We start from the raw sequence: 27,504 nt of genomic DNA, 5'->3' as shown, positions 1-27,504 counted from the left end.
GCATGCAAGCTCTGTAAATATACATCCACTTTTAGTGAAGAGGGACACAAATTCTCCTCTTATAAGAGACCAGCAAAATAAATATTTAAAGACTACTAAGAGAGACAAAAGTTTTGTTGAGCTTTCTGACACTTAAAAATACTTCCTTTTATTCACCAAACAACTGGTCACCATTTCCACCCTGAGCACAGACAGATTCTTACACACCTCCCCCACCAGTTAGATACAGTTAAGACCAAGTTACATGTTCACAAGGGTCAAAGCTGATGTTCATGATCAAATCCCATTACCAGCCCACTTGGAACTTGAGCAAGATGCAAACAGTTTTTCCTGAGAACTGACAGAATTTACAAAACTGTCATGAACAAATTCCATGAACAGGTTCAAATGTACTATCAGAACCCACAACCATGCTCCAGCTATAAATTCTGAAAAAATTAAGAAAAAAATTGCTGGAAATATCAGGTCTATTGGGCTGGAAAGACTAGTAGCAAATTACCTGTTTATCATGAACAGCCACATCCTTTACAGTCCCATTAACAGCAGAGAAGGGCCCAGAATTCACTGATGAAGCCAAGTCCTTCTGGTTAGACAATATGTCAAAGAGAATTAAGGAACCTGGAAACAGGAATTAAAGTTGACTTGGGAAAAATGCCAGGTATTCCTGTCCCTAAATCTCAAGGAAGATTTATATGTAATAACATCAAATAGATTGGTCAAAAAACACGGCTGAATTAAAATAAAACACCCACCTATTAATTTGAACATAATCACTCAGCTAAAAGCAAGCCCTCACCTCCATTCATGCTTTATGTAGTTGCCATGATTAAATTATCTTTCCTTAAATACCTGAGACTGCTTGCCAAGCTGGAGGAAAAGTTCCAGCCCAAACCAGCATGTCAATATGTCATTATAACACTTATTCTATCTTCCAAAAAAATGAGTGTTATTTAACTAAGTGGGGGTTCTGAGACACAGAAATCACCCACCTAACAAGACACCAGATAAGCTGGCAGCTTTTAAATGCAAATTAGATACTAAGTCTTCAAGAAGGAAACGACAGAGGGGGAGAATGTACTCATGCATGAAGTACTAATTTTCTCTCAAAGCCTGATAAACCCAGCTCCCGGGAGGTGTTTGTTAGTCAGCTAACAGCTAATTTGAGCCTTACGCTTAAGGAAGGAATGCTGGTTTATACCAAACAGCCCTAAAACATCACCTAAGCTGTGCCCAGCCACAGAGACTCCTCCTTTGAAGTCGGGGTTGCGGCTCATGAACAGCGCGTACAGCCGGTTCATTTCCAGGCCGACTTTATCCACGATGGTCTGGCAGTAGGTGGGGCTGTTGTAGAACAGGATGTCGAGGAGCGTTTCGTTGGTGAAGTGCCGCAGGCGCCCGATGCTCGGCAGAGTGATTTTCTTTATGTTCCTGGTAACACAAAACCATTAAAAGTGTTGAATGCCTTTTAAGAAACACAGATAAGGACTTCGTTAACTTTTGAAGCGACAGGTAATGTCACTTCACTTAGAACTGCTATGTAAATTCTACAGAAAGTGTCTCTAAAAACATTTTTTTAAAAAACCCAGACTTCTGGCCTTGTATATTCATACATTAGTGCTACCTGCTGATTGTACATATTTGAGAAAGATACAGCTCCCTTTTTTCTCTCCAGGCTGAAGGGATGCCTGAAATAATCTCTTTTCTATTCCAACACTGCTCTCACACAGTTACAGAGAAGTTTTGTGAGCAGATTGAAGTGGAAGAGAAAAAGAACCCGCATACAAAATTAGAATCACAGAATCCTGAATTCTCTGAAGCAGTTGAGCCAAGGACTTTTTTCTTTTGAAGCAAAGTACCTATATTTGGGTAGGAGTGGGTAGCCTAACAGAATTCAGGAGCTCCTCTAGGACTGGACAGAGGGCTTGACGCCTTCCTCAAAAACAGGATCCTGACACCTCCCAGGGTCAAACTCAGACTGCAGGAAGGGAAAGAACAAAAAACTCTCCATTCTAAATTGTACAACCTGTTACTGGACGAAACATCTCCATGTTCACCACCTCATACTTACCATCACCACCTCTACACACTCATCATTATGTATCATGCACTGGCCACTTTCCTGAAAAGTGTGTGTGAAAATATTCCTCATGCCTTGCCAGCTTTCCCAATATTCCTTAACAAAATGCTCATTAAATGAAATTAGCAATTCTCTTTTGTAACCCAGTCACACATTTACTCATCTAGCCTACAGAGCATATGAACTGCTCTTTTCCTCCACATTCCAAAACCCCTTAAATAACAGCTTATACGAAGTTTTCAACATTAAGCAACACACTCACCTGTCTACACCTGTTGCATCTCCATGCAGAGAACTGTGCCAGTGGACTGGAAGGAATTCCACCCTGCTCACTTTACCTTCCTCTAAACCTTTCTTAAAGTGAGTCTGCAGCAACTTCAGAGAAACAGTCCGAAAATCATCCACTGCAAAGAAGAACAATAATGAAAGTCTGATAGTAGCAGTACTCAAGTAACACACAAATACTCCCTCTTTCCCCCTAATTTCACACATAGTCAGAATACAAATGATGGAAACTGCCAACTGGAAATATCTTTTCAAGTATTACCACTCTAACAATAAGAAAATACACGTTTTTGTTAAAATGGACTTTTCTAGCAAGCTTTGATTTATCTCACAATGAGATTTTCACTCCACGACCAGAAAGGGCTTTTTTAATTTACTCAGTTGTACTAGAATGTATTTAAAAAAAAAAAAAAGGCAAACAGAAAACCACTCCTTGCACACAAACCACACAAAGCAACACATTCAGTCACACCACAAAAAGAAAAAGCAAAAACCCCAAACAAACAAAAAGAAAAAAACCACCCCACAGATCTCAAGACCCAAATCACTCTGCAAGTCTGATATTGAGGACTAGTATTAACAGGTAAAGCTGCAGATTCTGCTTTTGGAAATAATCATGACAAAATTCTACCAGAAGTTGAGCTTCTTAACATTAGGGACTTTTTTTTAAAAAAAAACAAACAACAAACTACTTGCCTATCTGATTATGAGCTACAGAGAACCACATTTAAACAGTTAAGAACACAACTACTCATTATACAAGCCAAAACTTACCACACTCAACAATGCTTCTAAACCTCAAGTCACATACAGGACCTATGCCATGAACCATAAATACCAGATGGTCAATTTGGGACATTTCTCCTGTAAAAAAAGGAAATAAAACATTCAGAGTGCCAATATGTACTGAAGGAATGAAGTTTAGAGTCAAGCAACTCTATAAAGCCTATTATGATTCAGAACACAACAGAGCCCATAGGATATTTTTGATTAAAAAAAAACCCCAAAACCAGATAATCTCTTTCAAGCATCTTAGATTAAGGAATAACTTCAACCTTTAGACTGTAGGCATGAACAGTGCATTGCCATATTGTCCAACTTCTGCACAGACCCAACCCAGCTGGTCACAGTGCAGACCCACCTCCAGGGATCACATACCATCAGGAATCTCATCATGGTCATCCTCAATGCCACGTTTTACCAGCCTTGGTCTTGCCTGACCATCCTGAGAAGTGCCCCATTCATCTGGTGTGGCAGCAGGCTGGAACTGAACTATGACCTGCAGCAAATACATTTGTTGTAATTTACCAATTATGAACACAAAAAACCTTAAGACTTGTTATTCTGAAAGCACTGCATAGTTTAACACACTTTTCCATTGCTTTACACCTTGCCTCTGAAACTCAGATCTTTTCTTCAGCTAGCATATATGCAAAAATAACCAAAAAAGCCCTTGAAAATCCTAAGACCATTCCCCAGAGCAGGGACAGCTTCACTAAAACCAGACTCCAAAACCACAGACAATCTTCATTAGTGTGAAGAGAAACCAGATCACTCAGACAAAAGTAGACACTTATTGGAGAAGCTGGGCCTGCTGAGGGTTCTGAACAGTTTTAACTCCTCAGACAAGCATTATTCCAGCTCCTCTCTCCTAGTGCCCAGTATCCACTCTTCCTTGTGTGAGGAAACAGAATACTACCTGATTTACAATAACTGTATCACAAGGAGAAAACAGAAAAAAAAGAAGTGCTTTTCAGGGAATGACAACAGCATTTGAAGTAGTCCAGAAACTCCTCACTAGGAAGGGAGGAATTCAGTAGTACAGCTGTTTAGAGGCCTTACACTTGTAGTCTGAACTCATATTTATGACACCAAGTGGTTTAAGTGCTCCTTCTCTAGGTTTTTACTGGACACAATTCCTTAACCAGCATTATTAAATGCTTCAAGTAGGAGCAACCATGATTCTGGCCCTTGGCTTGTTCTATTTATTAATTACTACATCTGTGATAAGTGAACAGGTAACAGCACCAATCAACAAGGCTGAAGTCCACGTTTTAATAACAGGAGACTGTTTGCAGAATATTTAGAATAACTTTTAAAGCTTGTTTTGCTATACTTTCTTGCAGCCTAAAAATAGTCACAGTAGAAAACTTCTCACAGATTAAATAAATGAACTATTTACCTTATAGTTAGATTAATGTTCTCCACATGAAAGCTCTCAGCTTAAATTATCTTTCATTAGGTACAGACTGTCTGAGGTTAAAGAATTCAAATGGCCTACCATTTGCTGCTAGTTATGCTTAGTGCAAATATTTATCATGCAAACCCTTATTCCCCTTGGGTCTCAGAAAGCATTGTCTGTTAACCACCTGGCAGCACATTGAAGCAAGTTGAGTGATCCATAAACTTTATATCTTCAATGCACACATATCCAAAACAAGTATCAATCAAGATTAAGACTGCATTCAATTTATGCTTCCATCCATTTGCTCCTTCATCCCTAATGAATCCTGGGAGATAAAACTGCCAAAATCTATTACCTTGGGATTGTGCATAACAATGGTCTCCCCATTTGGGAACTCAAGTCGCCGGTGCCATTGATTTGTAGTCACAGCCCTTTTATATTCTGCCTGAAACAGTAAATAAGTCACACAAAATCAAAATGTCTTCTTCTCAACAATTTTCTGGCCTTGTGTATCATCTGTAATGTTACAGTTAAAATTTACATAACTTTGTTTATATAATAAGTGTCACATGAAGAGTGCCCAAGTTGATTTTAGGTCACAGCAGTGCAGGACTGATTCATGAGCAATGTGGCCTTCCTAGGATTTGCTTACTTATGTTCCAGAAACTGCATTCTGGCAATCACTTTAATGAAACAGAGAGAAGTGTTTCTAAGGTTGTTAATACAACAAACTAAGGTCTTGGTGCAGTTTGTGTCAAGGTAATACAAACCTCTAACTTGTCACTAAAATCCTCAGTGTAAGGAATGAACCGGCTGTCCTTTTCTCCTTTGTAGAACCACAGACAGCGTCTCACTTCCGAAGGCTCCTCGTCCCAGTACACGGCTTTCCTCACCCTGTCGTACAGGAACACGTCGTAGCGGCCCCCGTCCGTGCTCAGCACCACGCTCTCGGGGTCAGGCTGGACTGTGACACACGAGGCACACCAGTTACCACACTGACACACACACAGGCTTCCTTCTCTCTCACCCCAGTCACGTCTGTGATCAATACTAGACCATTAGAACAGTTATAGAATCACAGAATCACAGAATCAGCTGGGTTGGAAGGGACCTCCGAGATCATCAAGTCCAACCCTTGATCCAACCCCGCTGTGGTTCCCAGCCCATGGCACTGATGCCACATCCAGTCTCTTCTTAAAAACCTCCAGGGATGGAGAATCCACCACTTCCCTGGGCAGCCCATTCCAATGGCTGAGCACCCTCTCTGCAAAGAAATTCTTTCTAATATCCAACCTAAACCTCCCCTGGCACAGATTAAGACCCTGCCCTCTTGTCTTGCTGATCTTTGCCTGGGAAAAGAGACCAACCCCCCCGGCTCCCCCCTCCTGTCAGGGAGTTGCAGAGAGTGAGGAGGTCTCCCCTGAGCCTCCTCTTCTCCAGCCTGAGCCCCCCCAGCTCCCTCAGCCTCTCCTCACAGCACTTGTGCTCCAGTCCCTTCCCCAGCCTCGTTGCTCTCCTCTGGACCTGCCCCAGGACCTCAGTATCCTTCCTGAGCTGAGGGCCCAGAACTGGACACAGCACTCCAGGGGTGGCCTCACCAGTGCTGAGTCCAGGGGAAGAATCACTTCCCTGGACCTATTGGCCACCCTGTTCCTGAGCCAGGCCAGGATCCATTGGCCTTCTTGGCCACCTGGGCACACTCCGGCTCATGTTCAGCTTCCTGTCCATCCCCACTCCCAGCTCCCTTCCTGCCTGGCTGCTCTCCAGCCCCTCTGTCCCCAGCCTGTAGCGCTGCCAGGGGTTGTTGTGGCCAAAGGGCAGGACCCGGCACTTGGCCTTGTTGAACCTCATCCTGTTGGAATCAGCCCAACTCTCCAGCCTGTCCAGGTCCCTCTGCAGAGCCCTCCTGCCTTCCAGCTGACCAACACTCCCCCCCAGCTTAGTGTCATCTGCAAATTTGCTAATGGTGGACTCAATTCCCTCATCTAAATCATCAATAAAGATATTAAACAGAACTGGGCCCAACACTGATCCCATGAAGAGAAACTACAGAATATCAGGCAACCGCTGTGTTGCTTCTAAAACACTTCTATATGCTCTGTACACAACACAAAAGCTTTGAGAAATCCCCAAATATGATACTCATTCCAGAACTGACAGCAACAAAAAGGCAAACCAAGACACAGATAATCAGGAGTTCTGTGAGAAATTCTGGTATCCACCAGGGATGGTACATCTCAACACTGACAGCATCAAGCATCAGACAATGGAAGTGAAATAAATTAAGTGGCACAAAATCCATCTTCAAGATATGTATTAACCTTCCTTATTACTGCCATACCACCCTCTCATACAGCAGTGCCATTACTCCAGTATTTTCCTTTCAGTCCTTCTGTTCCCCTCTAGATGAGTTAGAACTTACCAGAATTATAAACTTCCTCCAGTTTTGCAGAATCCAGAAGGCTGAATGGCATCCATATCTGCTTGTCCTCCACCTCCTTACAGTAGAACCAGTGTGGCTGAACTGGCTCATACTGGTTGTGCAGCAAGACAGGAGGGGCTGGGACCAGGGGACCTGCAGGCCTGGCAGCCTGGAGCTGGGACTGTGGAAACTGAAAATATATGGGCAATAAAAATATATATCAACCTCACACAGCTTTCCATTTCCAAAACTCAACCTGAGCTTATTTCTTACAGCCACACAACTTGGCATGAAAATAAAAATGCGCTCTTCTCATTGTTCATTTACACATAATTACACTTTTGCATGAAGATTGTCAGGTTTAGCAAGTGCCCACTTGAGTAATAGTTCTCATTATGCAAAGTGATCAGAACAGGCAGATTTCTAACTCAGATGCAGCCAAGTAAAAGTAGCTGATTTTGAAAGGGATTAGAGCCTACATAAAGCTGATTTTGTGCAAACTGTACAAAAACCCAGTTAGTACAACTATAAACAAGTGATGTCAGCAGTAGCAACTGCTTTGGTTGATGATACATTTAATGAAAGAAAAAAACAACCACGAAAATATTGTACAATATATAAATCAAACAAATAGAAGTTCTGAAATTATATAATCTAAAACTCCAGATTGTTTAGGTTCTACTGTCTTTGCATTGTTTTGTCATTATGTATTTACATTCTTTATTTATGATAAGGGAGATATAGCAATAGCTCAGGCAAAATAAAAACTATTTTTTGCTGTTTTCAAGGCCAACATGTCAGGTTATTACCAACTCCTTTGCATTATTTGAATAATGTTTTTGTGCAGGTAAAAAAGGATGGAGATTAATGCTTTATATGACACAAAATCCTCAACCAACGTGTTTCAAAGAATTTGCTGACAATTTTACGTGACTTAGTTTCAAAAAATTCTGGTTTCACCAACAAAACCAGCTTGAAAAGAGATTTTAGCCTTATCTTGCAAAGGGCTGAATGACCCCATTTACAGCAGAGGCACAAACAATGCAGCAGCACAGCTCAAACTCAGCAAACTCAGAAACCCACAGAAAAGAGCTACAGAACTTCACAACCTGGCTTTGTTTCTGACCCCAGAAGCCCATGTGGCTACAGCCTCAGAGTACACTCACTTCAAAAATCAGGAAGTTTTCCTGAAACAACACAGTTTCAGAAAAGAAACTTTTCTAGTTTCGCTTTCCTAGTGAAAAAAATTTTGCTGTTAGAAATGGCTCAAGACTTTTTCTGGGTTTTTTTGGTGGAGAAGAGAAACCTTCCAAAGGTGAAATATAGAGTTGAAAGAGGACAGTGACCTCAATAGTTTTGTTCTGGTAGCAGGACCTCAGGAATGACGAAGGTAAGTGACTTCAGTGGTTTTGTTGTGCCCCAGGCCATGGGGAAGGACAGACACAGCTGTGTCAGACAGACATACCTGTGTCAGAGGCCCCGGAGGTGTCTGGTACATCTGCACGGGTGGCACAGAGGATGGGGTGTGGGCAGGGGCGTGGCTCTGCTGCAGCTGGGGCGGGGTGAGGTAGGGGTTGGCTCTGCTGCTCAGGGTGGTGTGTCTGTAGGGGTTGTATCCCTGCTGAGGTGTTCCTGGGGGAAGTCCCGGAGCACTCGTGGGTGGGGGACAGCTCTGCTGAGGGGTCTGGTACGGTGGGATTCCCACCTGGGAGGTGGGTGGGGCACTGTAGGACTGGGAATTGGGAACATGAGGTGAAAAGGCATTTTGCCCATCCTGTGACCCAGACACGAGTGGAGGTGAAGTTGGAGGCCTGGAGAAGGCTGGTGCTCCCACAGGTGTTGCAGCAGTTGTCAAGGGTGGCTGCCCAATACTTCCAAAGGGATCACTGCTACTGGGCACTTGAGAGAAATAGTTGAAAGTCTGTGGTGGGTTGGGGCTGGCAGAAGTCTGACCCAAGAAGCTGTCCTCTTCCCCAACGTCTGCAGAATCATCTGCAAAGACAAAAGGACCACCAGAGACACCGTGAGACGTTCAAACTACCTGCTGTGTGTAGTCAAAATGTTCTGTAACATTACCAGCTATTGCCAAAACTGTTGGTCTCCAGAAAGCCAGAAGTACTACAAAGCCTGCACAACTTTGGTGATTAAGCACACCATAAAATGAAACAAAAGATACAGAGTCTTCAAGAACATTTAAAATGGATCATAAGTCACTCAGAGTACACAGAATAAGCAACAAATATTAAAAACCTTAAATAAGAGACCAAAGTATAACTGGAGTCAGGACCTTCCCAAGGCAACTTGGCAGGTACTAAAATCCCTCCCAACTTCACTTATGCCTCACAAATGCAAGGGCAGCCTTGTTTCATACCCTTTCCCCATGTAACCAATTATTAAGCACAGGGCTTTATGCTCTAATTTTCAGACTTCCAAGATCAAATAAAAAATTAGACTTTAAAAACATTCCTAACTAGGCCAAACCTACTGATTAAACAATCCATTCTTGCCTGCTCCTTTAGCACAGCCCTCACAAGGTTTCTCATCTGACTTGCAAGGTGGCCATAACTCATGATCCCAAGTCACTTGATGAGCGGGATTTACTCCAGTTCTCCCTAAAAATCCTACTCTAGCCTGGCATAAAAACTAAATTTCTGGTGCAGAAAAATCAGTCCCCATTCTGCATAATTGCAGGAGAGGGTTAAAAAAGGTACAAGGCCATTGAGAAAACAAACCAAATTCTGGTCAATCACACTTTTCTGCTTGACAGTGATTTAGCAACAAGTGGAAAAAATAAAGGGTTGACATTATTAGAGGTCTCACAGCAAGCTCAGCTAAACCTGTGATGGCCTGAGCAGCACTGCCTGCCTGCTGAGGGAACAGCACCTTGCAAGGAGTCAGTGCAATCTGCACAGGTTAGAACTGTGTTTCATCTGCTCTGGCAATCAAATGATCCCCAGGCTGTGGGGGAGACACCCCAAAGGCATTGCTGCTTCTCTGATACTCAGTCCCCAGACCAGCCAACAACAAATGTCTTTATCCACAGCCAACAAAACTGTACCAGAGACTATCAAGGGATTACAGGGGAATCCACGGAGGAGTCTCCCTAGGAGGATGCTGTTCTAATTAATTAATCATAAAAGAAGCACCTGCCAAGATTAAAAAGAACTATTTTAACCATCTTTTATTTAGTAGTCTTTGCAGACAGTGCCAATTTGAGGCATCACCTGCCTTACCAATTATTTACCTTACACCTTACCAACTTCTCCTGCACTCACCCCACTTTGAGGAACAACCCAAAACCTGTGTGTGCAGGCCATCACGTGGAGAATGCTGAAAGCATTTACAAGCAATGACCACTCTGAAGTCAGGCCTGGGGATTATCTCCCAGCTACAAGCAGAATAGCCATTTATGCTAAATAAAAGGTCTCAATTTCTAAACAACAAAATCCACCTCACTTCCATATTTCATAAACACCATGGAACAGAGAGAAGCTACTGCACACCACGCTCTCCACTCAGCTTTCCCAAATAACTGGCAATTCACCTCAATGTGTCAGGTCACCATAAATATGTAGCAGTGTGCTGAAGAGTTCCCAGGGCCCGTTCACAAAACACCTACTGTTCTCCAATTTCAACTAGGTTTTGGAGGTTTAGTTTAACTGCAGTTTTCCCTGCAAAATGAGACTGACAAAAGTTCTGCCAAAACAAAAATTATATGTGTGTGTGTATACATATACATGCTGGTTTACAATACAATACATTACTTATTATCTATCCTGCTTCTAATTTTACAAACACTACACTGGAATATGAGCCCAGCCTGGCAGTAAAACAAGCACATCCTGTAAATTTAAAAAAATGAATGTACAGCTTTGACATGCAAGGGCAATGTCCCTCCCATGGACAAAAGAGTCTTTCTTCAGCTGTGACTGTGTCAACCTCCTGTACCCCTCCCTCCTCATTCACAGACTGTCACCAGACAACCACAAGTGACATTAATCCACTTCCTCACTGGGAACACTCCTCTCCACCTACAGTAAATACATTGGCTACATCACCCAGTTAGACATTTCACGTAAGTAGGGATAATATTCTAATGCTTTTATCCCTCCCACACAAAAAATGTAGCTGATCTAAAAAAATGTTTCAAAGCCATACTTGGCTAATATTTTATTAAATCTACAGAGATGGATTGCACTGATTTCCAGCCATATTAGTGCTTATTTTAGCTAAGATAAAACAGTGTTGAAATGAAGTCCTGGATTTTGGGCTCGACATGCAACAGTTTGGGTTAAAAGGGACTTTTAAAGGTTGTTAGTCCAACTGCAACATGTACAGTGCAGTAAAATTTGAAATATCTGATTTATAGATGCATTTCTAATGTTTAGGGCTTTAATCTGAGACTGAACACATTCCCAGAAAAATCCATTCCTTCGTCTGAAGGTGCTGGAGGACCAGATTTTAAGCTGTGCTGGGAACACCATCAGGGCTTTAGAGGGAAAGGATAACAGAACCGGGATTAAATTAGCAGGGATATTTTAGGTGCCCGCTTAACATGCTATTTTCACACAGGGAAAGCGGAAGGCAGAATGGGAGAGGAGCTTAAAAACAGTGAAATCACTCGGTACACCCTGAATGGAAGCACTGGGACAGTACACCCTCAGCACTGAGACCTTTAAATGGCTGAAATGAGCGTTCTGAAACATCGATGAGCTGAAAACGCCACAAACACCCCTTCTCCTCAGCCACGACACTAAAAACCGAACACACAATCACCAAACACAAGGAAGCACAAGCATTTAAGCGCAAGAAAGCGGAATATGCGACCCCAAGCAGCCCGTCTGCGCTGAGGCACCACGAGTGACAGCGGGCTGGGAGAGCCCCAGGGCAGGGTAGAAAGGAGCTGTCCCGGCCCTCAGCCCCCCTGGCAGCCCCGTCCGGCTCCCGGGGCTCCCCCGACCCCTCAGCCCATCCCGGGGGCTGCGGGACCGGCGGGACCCCTCACTGCCCCTCTCTCCCTCCCTCCCTCCCTCCGTACCGGCGGGCAGCAGCGCGGGCCCGGGCGCGGCGGGCGCCTGGCTGACGGGGATGAAGGGCACGTTGAAGCTGAAGTCGGTGGCGGAGGAGGAGAAGAGCAGGTTGGTGTTGGTGCTGGTGCCGGCGGTGCCTCCCCCGGCCTTCGCCGCCGCCATGGCCGCGCCCCGGCCACGTCCCGCCCCGGCCCCTTCCGCCCTCACCCAAGATGGCGGCGGCGGCCGCGCGCAGCCGTGAGGGGGGAGAAGGCGGGTCCCGCCGCCATTCCCGCAGGAAGGGGAGGAGGAGGAGGAGGAAGCGGCAGTGCCCGTGCGGGGCTGGCGAGCGGGAGGCGGCGGCCGCAAGGAGCCGGCAGCCCCGCGGCGAGGGGCGACCCCGCCATGCCGTGCGTGGGCGACTGGCTCAACAACCCCCTCAGCATCGTGCAGGGCTTCTTCGGTGAGGCGGGACCGGCGTCCCCTCGGCCCGAGCGGGAGCGCCCTGAGGGCGCCCGGAACCGGACGGGACTTTCCCTCGCGGGGTGGTGGCGGGAGAGCGGCGGGGCTGCTTGTGTCTTCTGTACCTCATATATATCTCACGTACCTTAGATATATATATCATCTATATCTCATATATCTTGCGTATCTTTGGATTTCGGGAACAACGCGTGCTGTCCACACCGATCACTGCTAATGTTACCAGTGCCATCACCGCGGCTGATTCTGTACTAGGCTCGATCTTAACTAAAAGGTTATGGAAATAAAAATCTTCGGCGCGGGAAGCGGTACCTCAGCTCCTTCCCTTTCTCCTTGAGGCGTCGTGGAGCTTTTCCTCGCTCCCGAGAATGGCTGTGTGCATCTTGGTTGGCCTGGAAGCCTGTAAATTGTGAAGTCATGAGTTACAAGAGGCATAAATTACACTAAAATGCAGTCATTTGTAGTCTAAATTACACCTGCTTTCCCAGAATAGAAGCAAAAGTTTGCTTTGTTTGCTGTGTTATGAGAATGCTGGATAGAGGTCTGTTACCGGTGCTAATGCGCGTGTAAATGTGGTTTTTTTGTAGCCCAAAATGTTCCAAACTCTGACTGGGAAAAGAAGGTAACCGAATACTTCAAGGAAAAATTAAAAGAAAATAATGCCACTAATTGGGTAAGAGCGTTTGGTTCTTTTAGACTTGCACTTTCCTCGAGTCTCGTTGTTGTTTACATTTTATTGGAGAAGTTCTTCCTTTTCGTGATAAGCACAGGGCCGCATTTCAGGCCCAGGCTTAAGGATTTGTTGTTTACATCTCGGCTGCTTTTTTTTTTTAACCTGTGTGCAAAGCCAGGCTGTGAACTCCCGGCTGGGATTTCAGCCTTGCCTTCGGCACAGCTCCTGCCCCGGGCCATCCCTGCCGGGCGCTGCCGCTCTGCAGCACAGTCAGTAGATGGCAGGAGCTGACAAATATTGTCATTTTTGGGAGTGTTTGTCCCTGCCCTCTGTGCCCCGCGAGCTTCTCAAATGCTGCTCGTAAACCTCTTCTCCCGTGAGGTTTTTATCGCGACTCTGAAAGCTTTTGTGTGGGTTGAAGAAGTAGCTGCCTGGGCTTTCAGGTTTTGGGACAAAACGCTTTTTCTGCTAAAACTGTGCTTTGTTGGGCTGGCTTTGTGCAGTTCAGCAGGGAAGCTGTGCTTAAGGTTTAAAAATAAAACGTGCACAGGTGAGTTCAAAAGCTGATGCTTTTTTAAAAGACCGTAGCAAAAATGACATCGTGGAACATTGCTAGGGGGACTAGAAAGTTTCACATCAAATCTGTTCTACTTATGGCTGAGAAAACAGATGAAAATTATTTGATTTCTTTTTTCTTCGTGAGGATTCCATACTTAATATTTCAATTATATTTTTAATCATTTTTCATTTTAATCATTTTTCAATCATAGTTTTAATCAAAGTGGGAAAAATCAAGTCAAATTGACAACATTAGAAGGAATTGAAAGCGCATTTTCTTACTCAAGAGAAACATGAGGTGATATATGTTTGTTAAAATGCCATTTCCTATAGGGACGCTTCTGGTTTTTGTTGCACTTTAATGTTGAATGTGGGTTTTTTCAACAACAAGTTGAACTTCAGACTTAGAAAACTCTACTCATATTGCAAGTCTCAATATTTCAAGTTACACCACCTGCTTTTGGCTTAGTTCAGTGCATTGCTTAATATATACCAGTTGTGTAGAATAAACTCTTTTTTTACAGGTTCCATCACTGAATGATGTTCCTGTACATTACCTAAAACCCAACAGCCTGGTGAAATTTCGCTGCATGGTTCAAGACATGTTTGATCCTGAGTTTTACATGGGAGTGTATGAAACAGTTGACCCAAACACAAATGCACGTGTAAGTGAAATACTGATTTATTATTTTAATAAATGCTTATCACTTTATCCACTCCAGTTCTCATATTTCTATAGTTCCTAAGTTAAACTTATGGAGTTTGGGTACTATTTAGTAATAAGAGTGTTTGGCTCAAATAGCATCACTAATACATCACTTGTTATATTTCTGTTGAGAAAAAGAAAATATTAAAATAAGGAAAGCTTTGGCAGTGTATCCGTGTGGGATTTTGGACTGCAGTGATTTTGATGTGATTCCTGCTCAGGATTCCTTCAGAAAAAGAATGACTGCATTGCCTTTTCCTTCTTGACAGGTTTTGCATTTTGGCAAATACAGAGATGTGGCAGAATGTGGGGTAAGTTATACAAGTTACACAGATTTTGAGATGAAATATTAGATGGAAAATTGCCATTTATAAGTGTGATAGGACTTCTTTGGTACTTACCCATGGATTCCTGAGGATACTGCTCTTGAAATGCAGAATTAATCTCAGGTTTGGAAAGCAAAGTATTCATAACTGCTCCCTGGCATTCTAATTTCAGGAGGCTTCCAGCTGTTCCTGTTTTATTTAAAATTTGTTTTGCTTGCTTTGAGGGGGGAGTGCCTGTGACTTTGAAAGTGTTTGCTGTGGGAAACAGCTCCTTCTGGTAGTGCTGTGCAATTGGAATCAAAACACTGGAGATAGAGACTGTTTGGATTCACTGTTTCATGATATGTTATTTGTAACTTCTGGCTGAGTAACTGAATCTATTGGATTGCTTTAAAAAAACCCGGTAATCAGATTTGTAACAGAATTTCCCTTGGTATTCCAGCCTCAGCAGGAGATTGATTTGAACTCCTCACAAACAGTCACCTCGGAGAGACAGACTCTCTACTGTGTTCCAGTGCCTGGGGAATCTGCATGGGTGAAAGAAATATCTTTTTTGACTCTGTTATACAATCAGTGATCACCAACTAATTAGATTGAAGGGTTAAGTTTATTTAAAGTTTCTTTTTTCTTTTTTCTCTGTGAACCAGGTGAGGTGGCAGGTGTAGAAAGAGAAGAAAGGTAAAACTGGTGGTGTGTTATATGCACAAAGAGGATGCAGATGAATGAGGTGTGGGAGAGAAAATTCTTGCATTTTTGATTTGTTCCTGACCACAAGCATGTTCTCTGGGAAAAAAACCCCTTTTTTAGAGGCTGATGGTGGAATAGCACTTGGTGGTTTTTAGTGTCTGTTTTCAACAAAGCCACTGGCTCTCCAGACTCCTGCAGCAGGTTATTTGTGTGTCTGAAGAGGTGACATCTAGGTAACAGTTTGATTCATTATTTTAACATCTTGCTCAAAATAGAACACTAGAATTCTGTTAAACAAACAAACAAAGCTTCCTGTGCTTGAGTTGTCCCTGCTCAGTCTGTGGTTGTCCTTAACCCCCAATTTCACGCCTATATCAGTGCCAGCCAAGCCCGAGTTAGTCCTTCCACCTCCTACACCCCGAGTCGCCACAAGAGGAGCTATGAGGAGGATGAGGACATGGATCTGCATCCATCCAAACAGAAGGAGCAGCATATGGGTAACAGTTGCTATTGATGAATAGTTATGGTATCTTTCCAGAATTTGTAAAAATTTCTGTTTTAAAAACTGAAATATTTGCAGCTGTTTTGGTTCACTGGTGTTGGTGCAGCCTTCAGAACTAATTTGGTGGCTTTGTTGAAGTCATCAGTGGTTTGAGCTGAAGTAGAGTGGGAGAGTCTACAGTGTTACACGTGGGCTGTACGACTTGTTGGCATGACTTTGTGGAGTTCATTCCTGAGAGCAATCCTTTGTACAGCAGCACTGGTGCACTGCCTCTGGTGTGGAACAGCACACAAACAATTTAGAGCAGCAGGTTGACCTTGAGGAGTTTGTGTTTAATTTCCCACTGCATTACAGGTTTCATAGTAATGGGAGGGAAATTTTGTCTCTCACACCATGTGTGGGTCTTACTGTGTATATTGAAGCTGAACTCCATGTGAGTTAGGTGGTGCTTTGCTACAGAGTGTGTATCTAACAGATATCTTCCATCCTTCCCTTTTTCCCAATGTGATTTGCTAATCCAGCTTCTTAGGGGAACAAAATCCATGTCAGGCACTTGTAGCATCCTGAAGAAAGCATTTGAACCTTTTCAGAGGTTCAACACTGGCAGTGTGCAATTCTTACTTATGCTGTAATCAGTCTGTGAACTATTTGTTTTGATGCTCATCCTTGGAGATTCTTAAACTGGAATGGGGCTCTTGAAGATTTTGGCAAGTTTTCTTTTCAACAAGAGGAAGTGGTTAGTTTAAGTTGTTGGTCCTGTTAAAGATAAAAAAATGTAGAAGTTACTGCTTTCTTTGGTTCAGTGTTCTGTGTCTGTGGGGTTCATTAGCTGGACTCAGGATTTTCCTTTTGTATTCTTACCAGTTTGCAAGGTAGTATAGACTGGGTTGTCTTTGTACCCAGGACTCATCAACTGTAGAACAGATTTTTATTGCTGTATTATTGCTGAAAATCTACAGAGATTTTTAAGGTAAACTGATTCTTTATGCATATTCTTATCTTTAAGAACTATCTGGATTTTTTAGCTTGAAGTGCAGAAATATATTGTCTTTGCAGAGAAATCATTCACCCCATATAAACATTACATTTTGAAAATCAGATTTCTGGCCACGTTTGGGTTTCCAAGACACACAGATCTTTACCAGTACTCTCACTCACACTTAATTTGACAATATAAAATATGCATTTGTGAGACTTTTTGGATGTCAAATATAGTGCATAATTAAACATTTTTGTCTCAAATGTCTTGTTAAATTAGTTTAATTGTATGTTGCTCCCCGAAGAAAGTTGTTCAGTTTTGCACTGCTGTTTAAAGAGCCTACAAGTCTTGTGTTTTTCAGGCAGTGGAGCTGATATCCATGGATGTGTGGAGCCAAAGAGATTAGAAACAGAAGCTCCTGCGGGTCATCATCTCATTTCTCCCAACTGCTCCCCTCCACTTGACCTAAATTTTCCATTGCCAGGAGAGAAGGGACCAGCATGTCTTGTCAAGGTAACAGAAGTGGAAGGGGATGAGGAGCAGGGCTGTGGCCTCAGTGAGGCAAACAGAATCCCATGTTAGAATGTAAGTAGTTAGTCTTGCAGACAGGTTTATGGGCACAGAAATTGTCTCTCCAGTCAATAATTTTGTTTCTACAGATCATTGCATTCTTTCTTTTCACTATTACATTGTTTCTCTTCTTGAGTGCTGCATTTGAACTGCTGAAATCCCTCAAGCAGCATGTTTTAGTTTGCACCTTTTCATCACAGTTTAAAAAAAAAAAAGTCCAGTACTAGATGCTTAAGAGTGTAGCTGGAATTTCTGCTTTTAGGATTTTTCCTCTAGAGGAAAAAAGTTGTGATGGAACAAGCTGAAAGAAACAATAAACTACACATTTGTTTATTGAATTTAAAATAGTCCTTGGTTCACCACTGTGCTATATTGACTATGAAACTTCAACACAAGATTCCTATGCTGTTTCTGTACTGACTTCTTTTATTCAGCAGATCTTGATGAAACAGAATACAGTTGTTTACATTTGTGTGGCAAAGAATGCTAATAGAAAAAAAAATGGAATGATAGAAACTCACTTTTCCAATGTAAGCTTGGTTACACCAGGGGCTGGGAGAGACCTGTTCACACAGGCTGTTCTCAGCCCACACTTGAGTCTCCTGAGGTTTTTCCATCCTGCATCTGGCCCATCTGCCTCTGTCTTTTGTTTCTTTTTGGGACAGGTCTATGAGAGCTGGGAGAGCTTCAAAGTCAATGATGTGCTGGAGGTTTATGGTGTTTTGTCCGTGGATCCAGTGCTGAGCTTAGTAAACAGTGAGGAGAGGTAAGGCTGCCCTCAGACGAAGGAAATGTTTGTTTCAATGAGCAGACAAGGAAATGTGTAAATACATAACAGTTGTGCTCAACTGGTGAATTTTGTTGCTTAAAAAAAGCTTGATAAGGAAAATGTTAGATCAGTGTCTTGTAAACTAAGTCCAGTGTGCTCTGGTCCATCTATACCCTTGGATATACAGGGCATCTGTTTTGTAGGTTGTTGTACAGTCCATAAAGCAGAAAGTGCTTCTATAGCTAAATGTTTTGTATTCTTTCATGCCTATTAAACTTTCAGTGAATGAGTGAATAGTGAACAAGCTTTCAAATAAGCTTTAAAAGTACAAAATGTCCTTTTAAAGTAACTGCTAAGTCCATGAAAGTTGTTACCATAAACATTTCAGAAGAGTATAAAAAAAAAAGTTTGCATGTCTGCATGGAGAGTGGTAGTGATCAAACTGAGTAAAAATTGGGCTGATTTTTTCATTAATTAAGGTATATCATCATGCTGTGCCACTGATAGAAACTTCCCCTTTCACCTGCTGTTCTGCAGTTGCTTGTCTGACAAAATACAAACTAATCCAAGAAATCAGTTTTTAAAACAAAACTCTTGTCCAGTCTAACATAAACACTACTGATGTCTTGAACCATTGCACTCTGAATTATAATTCAAATCTGTTGGTGATTTTGTCTATCCTTCTGATCAGTACAATATCCAGAGTGCAGTGTGAATCCTTTATAGTGCCAACTTCTTAAAAATTAACTCAGCTGCTCTTGGTTATCATCTGTGTGACAGCTAATCCCAGACTCCCAGCTCAGTTGCTCTGTCACTAGTTGTTGTCTTTTTTCCCCCCTGAGTGTCTTTCTGTCACAAAGAGACAAACTGGTGGCATTTAGCAATGTTTGGAGTGCAAACAAAAGAAGTTTAATGGAAAGGGGTGAACAGTGTGTTGGTGAACTGCTGAAGTGGCTTTGAGGTTGTAAAGTCTGTCAGCTCTTAGAACCAGTACAAGTTGATTAAATTTGTGCTAAGCTTTAGCATCATCTGATGTAGTCACTTTAGGGACTTCAGTTTCTACATGGCAAATGAAAACCACCTGGAAGGAATTTTGTGAGACATCTTCAGGGAGAGCAAAGCTCCCGTATCTGAACTTTTAAATTAAGAGGTAATACCTCCAGGTTTGAGCTGAGGCACATTAGGATCAATTTACTCATAATTTTTTTACTCAGCCAGTGATTGAGCTGTTATGTGACAGCCTAGAGGATCTTGTCAGGCTCCAGAACCCAGTGGAATAAGAAAATCCCACATATTCCAACACAGGCAAATGTAATAAATCACGACCTTATTTTCCTGAAAGTTACTGTTTGGACTTCATTCTGTACGTGCTGTACAGAACAGTGTGTAACATTGTACTTGAAGCTACAGATTATGAAATGATGCAGTAAATACTGAATGTGGGTTTATTTGGTTTTGGGGGGTTGGTTTGTTGTTTTTTGTTGTTTGGGTTTTTTTTTCCAGAAAAGTAGGATTTGATTATTTTCTGAAAATAATAGAATCCAGATTTTTCTGGGCAGACCTGCTTTGGCATTTCTGTACCATTATATAATTGTGATTTGGTATTTATGGTGTCTATAAAAATCCTAAAGAGGGTATTTTGCCTGTGGGAGGAGTTCCCAGGAGCTGGGAGTGGATGTTGTTTGTTCCGACCCACTCCGTTCCTGGCCTGATTCCAGCTGCCCTCAGTCAGATGGAGAGGAATTCCTGTGGAATGTTTCTAAGCCCAGTTGTGCTGTGCCCTTTCCTAGGGACAGCTCAGCCCTTGATCCTATGGAGTGTATGGACACGGCAGAGGAACAGAGAGTGCACAGCCCTCCTGCCTCTTTAGTGCCCAGAATCCATGTGATTTTGGCCCAGAAGTTGCAACACATTAACCCACTGCTGCCTGCCTGCCTTAAGGAAGAGGAGAGTAAAACCTGTGAGTAGCTGAGCTCTGGGCACACAGGACTGGGCACATTTCCTAGCACAGGTGAACAAACACTGCTTTGCTCAGAGGCAAATGCCTCAACAACAGGCTTTGGATTTAAATCTTGTTAAGTGGAGGAGCCATTCAGCGCTGCAGAACTGAACAAGATGCAAGTGTTTGTGTTTGTGTCATGGTTATGGTTTTACTTGTCTGAAATAAATGTGATTTATATGAAACTTGGGTTTGCATTCGATGTGCCCAAGGATTTTACTGAGCTGTTCAGCCATAAGATTTGATTAGTTTTCAGATGCAGTTGTGAACTGCTGGAAAATTAGATTTCCAAATCAGTATGGCAGGGGAAATAAGAAACATACTGACAATATGAAGGAGCATAATACTGTGCAGAAAACAAGGCAATTCTGTTTTAAGTGACTGTGCTATTCCTTGTGGCCTGTTTGACTGTTATGATTTTGTCATTGAATTATTGCTTGCAAACCTTTGATATTTATAATTTTCTTCCTTGAGTGCCTTGCGTTGGTTGTCCTGAGCTGTGTCACATGTAAGGGGGTTTTTTTCCCACCTTTAAAATAAAATGGGTGGGCTATTGTTTTAGAAATTTGGCTCCAAACTTTGTAGCGTTCTGCAAATGCTTTACACAGTATCTAATTTTAAAAAAAGAAAGCATTTCCAAGGAAATGTTGAGTGATTCAGGTTATCCAAAGCCAGTAATTGCTCAGCTGGAAAAAACAACGAATGTTTGTTTCTTTTTCCTCCACTGCTTTGGAATAAACATTTTTCCTCATCAAACTGTAATAGAAAGTAAGATTTAGAGGGAAGAGGGTGAGAAACAGCACATTTTCTGACATTTGTTGTCTTGTGTTTTTTTGGCAGTTGTTTCTAATTTTATGTCTGAGCTGTCACCAGTGAGAGCAGAGTTGCTGGGGTTCCTCACCCATGCCCTCTTGGGAGACAGTTTGGCTGCTGAATACCTTATACTGCATCTCATCTCTACAGTGTGAGTATTTAGATGTTTGAGAATTTAAATATTCAACATTCAAAAGGCATCTCTGTTTATGGGGTTCTTCACCAATCTGCAAATAAATGGCAGAAACAGCTCAAATAGTACTTTTTTCAGCAGTACTTTGTCCAGCTAGAGTTGTCCTGTCACAGTAAACACAGAGGCAGATTTCATTGTGTGAAATAACAGTAAATATTGATAAAAGGCCAGTGTATCCTTTTGGTGTTCCTTTGAGAGTTGAACAAACTCTCTAAGACACACTTAACAGAGGTATGGAAACATCTTTTTACCTCTAGCTTTTTCTAATGAGTAGGACATGGAACTGACTTCTCAGAGACAGCATTTACTGCAGGAATTACTGTTTAGGTTTTACAACATACTGATAGATACATTCTGGGAATTTGTTAATTAAATGCTAACATATGTTTAATGGCAAGGTCAAGTGACCCCTGTTTAGCATGGGATAGAAATTCACTTTTATGTTGATTTTAAACTGTCACTGGATGAAATGACTCATTAAAATCTCAGGTGTGAAGCTTCAGACAGTGTGTTTTGCTTAGTTGTCAGGCTCCAATTTAATGTTAGTCATTTTAGTCTTCAAAATTGAAACAGATTCTGCTTTCATTCTTTTTAGTGGGACTGAATGCTCTGACACTTAGACTAGAATGTATTTTCTTTCTTAGCTGGTATCACAAAAAGGTTGAGAGTTGTTGAGAATGGGGAGAAGATACACAGGAGAAGTGGGAGAGGAAAGCTGAGGGCAGGTAAAGGAGATGAACAAGTTGATAAGCAGGGAAATTGAGATTGGGCACGAGAAAGGAAAAGAACAAAGTGTGTTTACTGAGTACCAATAGAGTACAAGGAGAACAGAACGTCTGGAAGGCACATGGCAGGATCCCAGGCACTGGAAATGCACTTTTGTGCAGTGCTGCAAAGCCTTCAGGAGCAGCTTCGACCTGGCTCAGTCCTTGGGCTCTGGGGCAGGAACAAGAGATGGCTGTTAGCATGTGAAATCCTGGCTGTCAGAGGTGCCACACAACGCTCCAGCTGAGTCATACCTGTGTTCAGTGTTAACCAGAGGCTTGTCTAACCTGTGTTGGTTTTGGTGCAGTTATGCAAGACGAGATGTGCTTCCTCTGGGAAAATTCACGGTCAACTTGAGCGGATGTCCCAGGAACAGCATCTTCACCGAGCACATCTACCGCATCATCCAGCAGCTGGTGCCAGCAGTAAGCCTTCGGTGTTTCTGGGGAGAGATGTTGTTCTTGTTTCAACCAAAAAACAACACTTTAGTTGATTCCTTAATTTCTAAGGCAGGCTGCTTAAATGAGGGGTCCCGCTACCCTTTTAGGGAGCAGGTAACAGCACAGGTGTGGCTTGGCTGTATGTTCAAGTCTCTATGTGCCACATCATCTAGAATGAATATGGAATAAAATCCTCTCCTCAGAGGTATTGAACTGACAGATGCTGCATGCTTTATTCTGTCTTTCTGGATTCCTATTTTGACATTTAGGTCATTTAATTAGGGTGCCACTATGGTTTATTCCCACGTTTGTGGACACCGCTCTGCAGAAAACTCCACAGTAATTCAATTTGGGGTCGTAACAACGGTATTGCTGCAATAAACCATTTGTTGTTCAGCTCATGCTGGCTGTGCAGGGCAGGGGCTGGGAGTTGTGAACAGCATGGTTCTCCTGTGGGAGATGTTCAGTGCTGCTGGGTGTGTGTCGTTGCAGTCCCACCGGCTGCAGATGACCATCGAGAACATGAACCACTCGCGCTTCATCCCGCACAAGGACTACGCCGCCAACCGCCTGGTCACTGGGGTGCTGCAGCTGGCCAGCAACACCTCCCTGGTGGTGGATGAGACTCAGCTGGAGCAAGGGCAGCTCGACACAACAGGTAGACACTTCTTCTGGGTTTTCAGATCTCACCTGGGAGGTTCAAAGTTGACGTGTTTTAAGACTGATGCTAATTGTGTCCCGGTGGTGATGGTCTGTTACAAAACTCTATCCTTAGTTCACTGCTTTGAACAAGCTCCCTGCTGGCCTGCAGCCTCCTCAGTCAACTTAGGACAAATTTGGGTAATTCTTTATCACCAAAATAACTCTGATTAATTAGAATGGCCTTTCAGTTTCCTGTGGTAATGCTTGAAGTGGGGAAGCATATGCTGTTGCCTTATGCTCTGCACTTTTCCTGTATATATGGAAACCATCCCCTGAGAACCCAGCTAAGAACTGGAAATAAAAAGATTGCTATTACTGTGTGGAAAAAAGTGATGGTTCTGTCTTATAAGCTGATGTAGCCCTGTGTAGTGTGCTTTCTGCAGAGCTTTAGACTATTTATTTAATTTTAACTTACATAAAAGATGAGTTGTACCTATTAAAAGTTCAGTAACTGGAGAAGCACAGTACAGGTCTCTGTGGTGACTCCTGGGCTGTGCTGTGCAGGACCTGGAGCTGGACTTGAATGATCCTTGTGGGTCCCCTCCAGCTCAGGAGATTCTGTGATTCTGTTAAAGAAGAGGAAATCACTGCAAGTGACTTCATTTTAAAATTAAAATGCTCTCTTGAGAAACCTGCTCTGTTCTTTTTTAGTTACTGCTCTTATAAATTATTATTTGAAATTATTCAGTTGCTCTTGAGTCTTCAGTATTTTTTTGTTACTCTGCTTTAGGAAAGTTACAAAATTTCACTCAAGCAAAACTAGTAACAAACTTGGCATTGTCTGTTTCCAAAAAAAATAGTCAAAACATGAAAAGCTCCCATTTAGGGAAAACTTGCTGTGCTGGTTTATAGGTTTTCTAAAATGTTTGTCCATAATGTCTAAAAAAACCCCTCAGCATCTAATGAAAAATAATACTGTAGGTATTAAAAGTTGCAGATAAAAAAGGCTTGTTAATTTTATTTCCTTTTTGATGGGATGTTATCTACTGAATTTAGAGTAAAAAAGTAAACATTTTTAATTTCTTATAGCAAAGTTGGGAACAAAATTTAATCCTAGACAAGTGTCTTCAGATGTTGGTTTGGAACTCTTGGAAGTTACAGCTTAGAGATTTCAAATGGCAAAATGTCCCAGAAGTAGACCATAATATTAAATTTGCCTTTATTTACTCCCTTTGCCTTTATTTACAGTATAATAAATTAATACTAACTGGTTAAAAGCAAAACCATAACAGTAGATGAGTGATTTGATGCAGTAACACTGCTGAAGAAAAATTCAATTTGTCAGGTACATGTTGGTATTTCAAAGAGAGAATTCCAAGAGTCAACCAGTTAATTTGTCAATCTTTTTATCTTTTAAATAACTTAGTCTCATGTAAGGCAAGTGACTGCTATAGAAATGAAGTGGGTAGTGCTTTGTCCACTTTTGAGGAGAGATTTGTTTGGTTTTTCTCTGTAAATAGTTGTCTGGCTTCGTAGGGCCAATAAAGACACATATGAACACGTACTAAGCCAGATAAAATTTAGACTTGAAGTTAGGAATCCTTAGTTTTGATCTTAAGAAATGGTTGTGTCTATCTGGAAGACACCACAGACCCAGAAGAAACAGGGAGCTTTCAGGAATTCTTCTGGTAACTGCTCATTAAAGACAGATTGAAACACGAATCAGGTCTGACTTCATTTGTTTAGATCCAGTGCTCAGGGAGTTTGTTCCTTCCTACTTTTCCAGGTGTCCATAATGTGACGGCGCTGGGCAATCTGATCACTTGGCAGAAGGTGGACTATGACTTCAATTACCACCGGATGGAATTCCCCTGCAACATTAATGTGCTGATCACCTCGGAGGGCAGATCCCTCCTGCCGGTACGGATTGGGTGGGAACTGCAGGTGGCAGCTGCCTGCCCAGAGCAGCCCTGCCAGGGACAAGTGCAGACAGGAACCCTGCCTTGTGACAGGGCACGTGTGACACTGGCACTGGTTCCTGCCTCCTCCCTCTGGCTCCAGCCCAGCCCCAAACCTGTTCATGGGAGAACCAGGAGATGGGCCTTCCCTCCTCGGCTGAACGGGGATGGCGAGGCACTGACAGTCCCAGTGAGGGGCAAAGGCTGCAGATATGGGCCCCTCTCAGAGCAGTGTCTGAGGTGGTGGGCACAGGAGCAGAGCCACGGAGCTGGCACTGCCCCTGGAGTAGCCTAAGGTTGCCAACATCTGATCTCTGGCATTCCAGCTCGATCAGCTGAGCCCTTGCTCTCCTGCCTCTGAGTGAAGCTGGCTCCTGCTTCAGTGAGGACTGCACACTGAACAGTGCAATGTTTAAAGAACTGTCTTACCTTAATTCTGGGAAGTAGTGACTTGTGTTGGCTTTGAGAGGAAATTGGTTTTGGAATAGAAAACAATGGGATGTGGCAGGAGATGGTGTGTAATTTTCTCTTCCAGTCAGATTGCCAAGTCCACCTACAACCCCAGATAATCCCCCCAAACATGGAGGAGTACATGAGCAGCCTCCTGACAGCAGTGCTCCCATCTGTGCTCAACAAATTCCGAATTTACCTGAGTTTGCTGAGGCTGCTGGACTACAGTATATCTGATGAAGTGACCAAGGTAGGGAAGACTCCACTAATACATTTTCAACTGTATATTTGGATAGAAAGCACCTTAATAGACTGTTACTGTATTTTCCCATTGCTCTCCCTGTCGGTGATTCTCCTTCAAGTTTTCTAACAACCAAACCAGAAGCGTTTTCATGTCCTGAACATGCTTTTAAAGATTTGTAAAGTATTCACAGAAATAAGTATAGTACAAATAAGAAACAGTACATGGAATATTGATTTTGAAAACCAGTTTTTTTCAAAGATGAGAAGTAGCCTGGTTTTGCTCAGGCTCTGCACAGCAGTGAGTTGAAATGCTGTCTTGTAAAGGTAGTTGAGGTGTTCAGCTCCTTGAAGACTGATCTCTGCATGGAGGTTCTGTTTTGCTCCATAACTCCACGCTGTTGTCCACAGGCAGTGGAAGAGGACTTTGTAGAGATGCGCAAGAACGACCCCGAGAGCATCACAGCTGATGACCTGCACAAGACACTGCTCGTGGCAAGGTGGGTGCTGCTGCTTGTCCTGCCTGTTTCTGTCCTTCCCAGAAAGCTGCTGTTTGCAGCTGGATGCTCAGCCTGCAGCTGGATGCTCAGCCTGCAGCTGGATGCTCAGCCTGCAGCTGGATTTAGCTGTGCCAGGCTGGCCAGCTCTCCAAGATGGAGTCTCCTTTCCCTTCGTTCCTCTTGTCACACATTCTTTCTTAGGCAAAGTATTCCCTCCCTGCTTCCTTCCCATGCTTTCTAGTTCCTAGGTTACTGCAAGAAAAATAAAAATACTGTCTTGAGAAACCTGCAGTGGTTTTTTTTTATTACTGCTCTTATAAACTGTTATTGAAATTACTGTTGCTCCTGAATCATCAGTATTTTTTGTTCCTCTGCTTTAGGAAGGTTACAAAATTTCACTCAAGTAAAACTAGTAACAAACTTTGCATTGCCTGTTTCCAAAAAAATTAGTCAAAACATGAAAAGCTCCCATTTAGGGAAAACTTGGTGTGCTGGCTTATAGATTTTCTAAAATATTTGTCCATAATGTCTAAAAAACCCCTCAGCATCTAATGCAAAATAATATTGTAGGTATTAAAAGTTGCAGACAAACAAAAGCTTGTTAATTTTATTTCCTTTTTGGTGTGATGTTATCTACTGAATTTACAGTAAAAATATTTTAATTTTTAATTTCTTATAGCAAAGTTGGGAACAAAATTTAATCCTAGAGAAGTGTCTTCAGGTGTTGGTTTGGAACTCTCGGAAGTTACAGCTTAGAGATTTCAAATGGCAAAACGTCCCAGAAGTAAACATAATATTAAATTTGCCTTTATTTACTAACTTTGCCTTTGTTTGGGTTTGGGACTGTGCTGGTTTATCCCCCCTGGCACTGACCAAGCCCTTGCTGTGTCTGTGCTCCCCCAGGTTCCTGTCGCTCAGCGCGGGGCAGACGACGCTGTCGAGGGAGAGGTGGCTGAGAGCAAAACAACTGGAGGCACAACGCAAAGCCAGGCTGCAGCAGCAGAAATGTGTCAATGGCAACGAACTTTAACACCTTGAAAATTTGTCTAATCCCTAGATGGAACCCCTACTAAGATTGGAATATTGTTTATACCAGTTTTTGTAGATAATTTATACCAAAAAGTTATGGATATTTACCCTCGCAGCCTGAACACGCTTAACTCTGTTCAGCCACTTAAACATATTTTATGGAATTTTTTTGGAACCCTGTTTTGTAATTGAAAATTGGTAACAATGAGCAAATTGTTTGATATTAAACTTTAATACTGAAGTCGAA

General features: G+C 42.5%; 2 protein-coding genes across 4 annotated transcripts in view; one reads left to right on the top strand and one right to left on the bottom strand.

Annotated features, from left to right (window-relative positions):
- The window catches only part of SEC23IP (SEC23 interacting protein), a 23,332-nt gene extending 11,132 nt beyond the window's left edge, over nt 1–12,200 (bottom strand). Inside the window, exons 1-10 of the mRNA XM_017809235.1 lie at nt 12,008–12,200; nt 8,435–8,961; nt 6,970–7,159; nt 5,318–5,511; nt 4,903–4,992; nt 3,521–3,641; nt 3,137–3,226; nt 2,340–2,481; nt 1,220–1,428; nt 500–618 (exon numbers count right to left, since the gene is read on the bottom strand). Of these exons, the coding sequence (XP_017664724.1) occupies nt 500–618; nt 1,220–1,428; nt 2,340–2,481; nt 3,137–3,226; nt 3,521–3,641; nt 4,903–4,992; nt 5,318–5,511; nt 6,970–7,159; nt 8,435–8,961; nt 12,008–12,161 (1,836 nt within the window). The 5' untranslated portion in view covers nt 12,162–12,200. The remainder of the gene's footprint in view (nt 1–499; nt 619–1,219; nt 1,429–2,339; nt 2,482–3,136; nt 3,227–3,520; nt 3,642–4,902; nt 4,993–5,317; nt 5,512–6,969; nt 7,160–8,434; nt 8,962–12,007) is intronic.
- Nucleotides 12,058–27,504, top strand: MCMBP (minichromosome maintenance complex binding protein). 3 transcript variants are annotated; one of them, XM_017809239.1, is made up of 16 exons: nt 12,058–12,107; nt 13,046–13,131; nt 14,214–14,354; nt 14,665–14,706; nt 15,164–15,265; nt 15,776–15,905; nt 17,251–17,402; nt 18,125–18,225; nt 20,019–20,188; nt 21,068–21,191; nt 22,306–22,423; nt 22,931–23,096; nt 24,867–25,000; nt 25,574–25,738; nt 26,140–26,228; nt 27,132–27,504. In XM_017809239.1, exons 3-16 carry the CDS (start codon nt 14,280–14,282, stop codon nt 27,256–27,258), a joined length of 1,695 nt encoding a protein of 564 aa, XP_017664728.1. In that variant the 5' UTR covers nt 12,058–12,107; nt 13,046–13,131; nt 14,214–14,279; the 3' UTR covers nt 27,259–27,504. The 3 variants fall into 3 exon arrangements, with proteins under 3 accessions (XP_017664728.1, XP_017664726.1, XP_017664727.1); XM_017809237.1 differs by lacking the exon at nt 12,058–12,107 and adding an exon at nt 12,288–12,441; XM_017809238.1 differs by lacking the exon at nt 12,058–12,107 and adding an exon at nt 12,580–12,732.

The sequence above is a fragment of the Lepidothrix coronata genome, unplaced genomic scaffold (assembly GCF_001604755.1).
Source record: "Lepidothrix coronata isolate B3197 unplaced genomic scaffold, Lepidothrix_coronata-1.0 Scaffold25, whole genome shotgun sequence".
Taxonomy (NCBI): Eukaryota; Metazoa; Chordata; class Aves; order Passeriformes; family Pipridae; genus Lepidothrix; species Lepidothrix coronata.
This window is presented reverse-complemented; position numbering and strand designations above follow the sequence as displayed.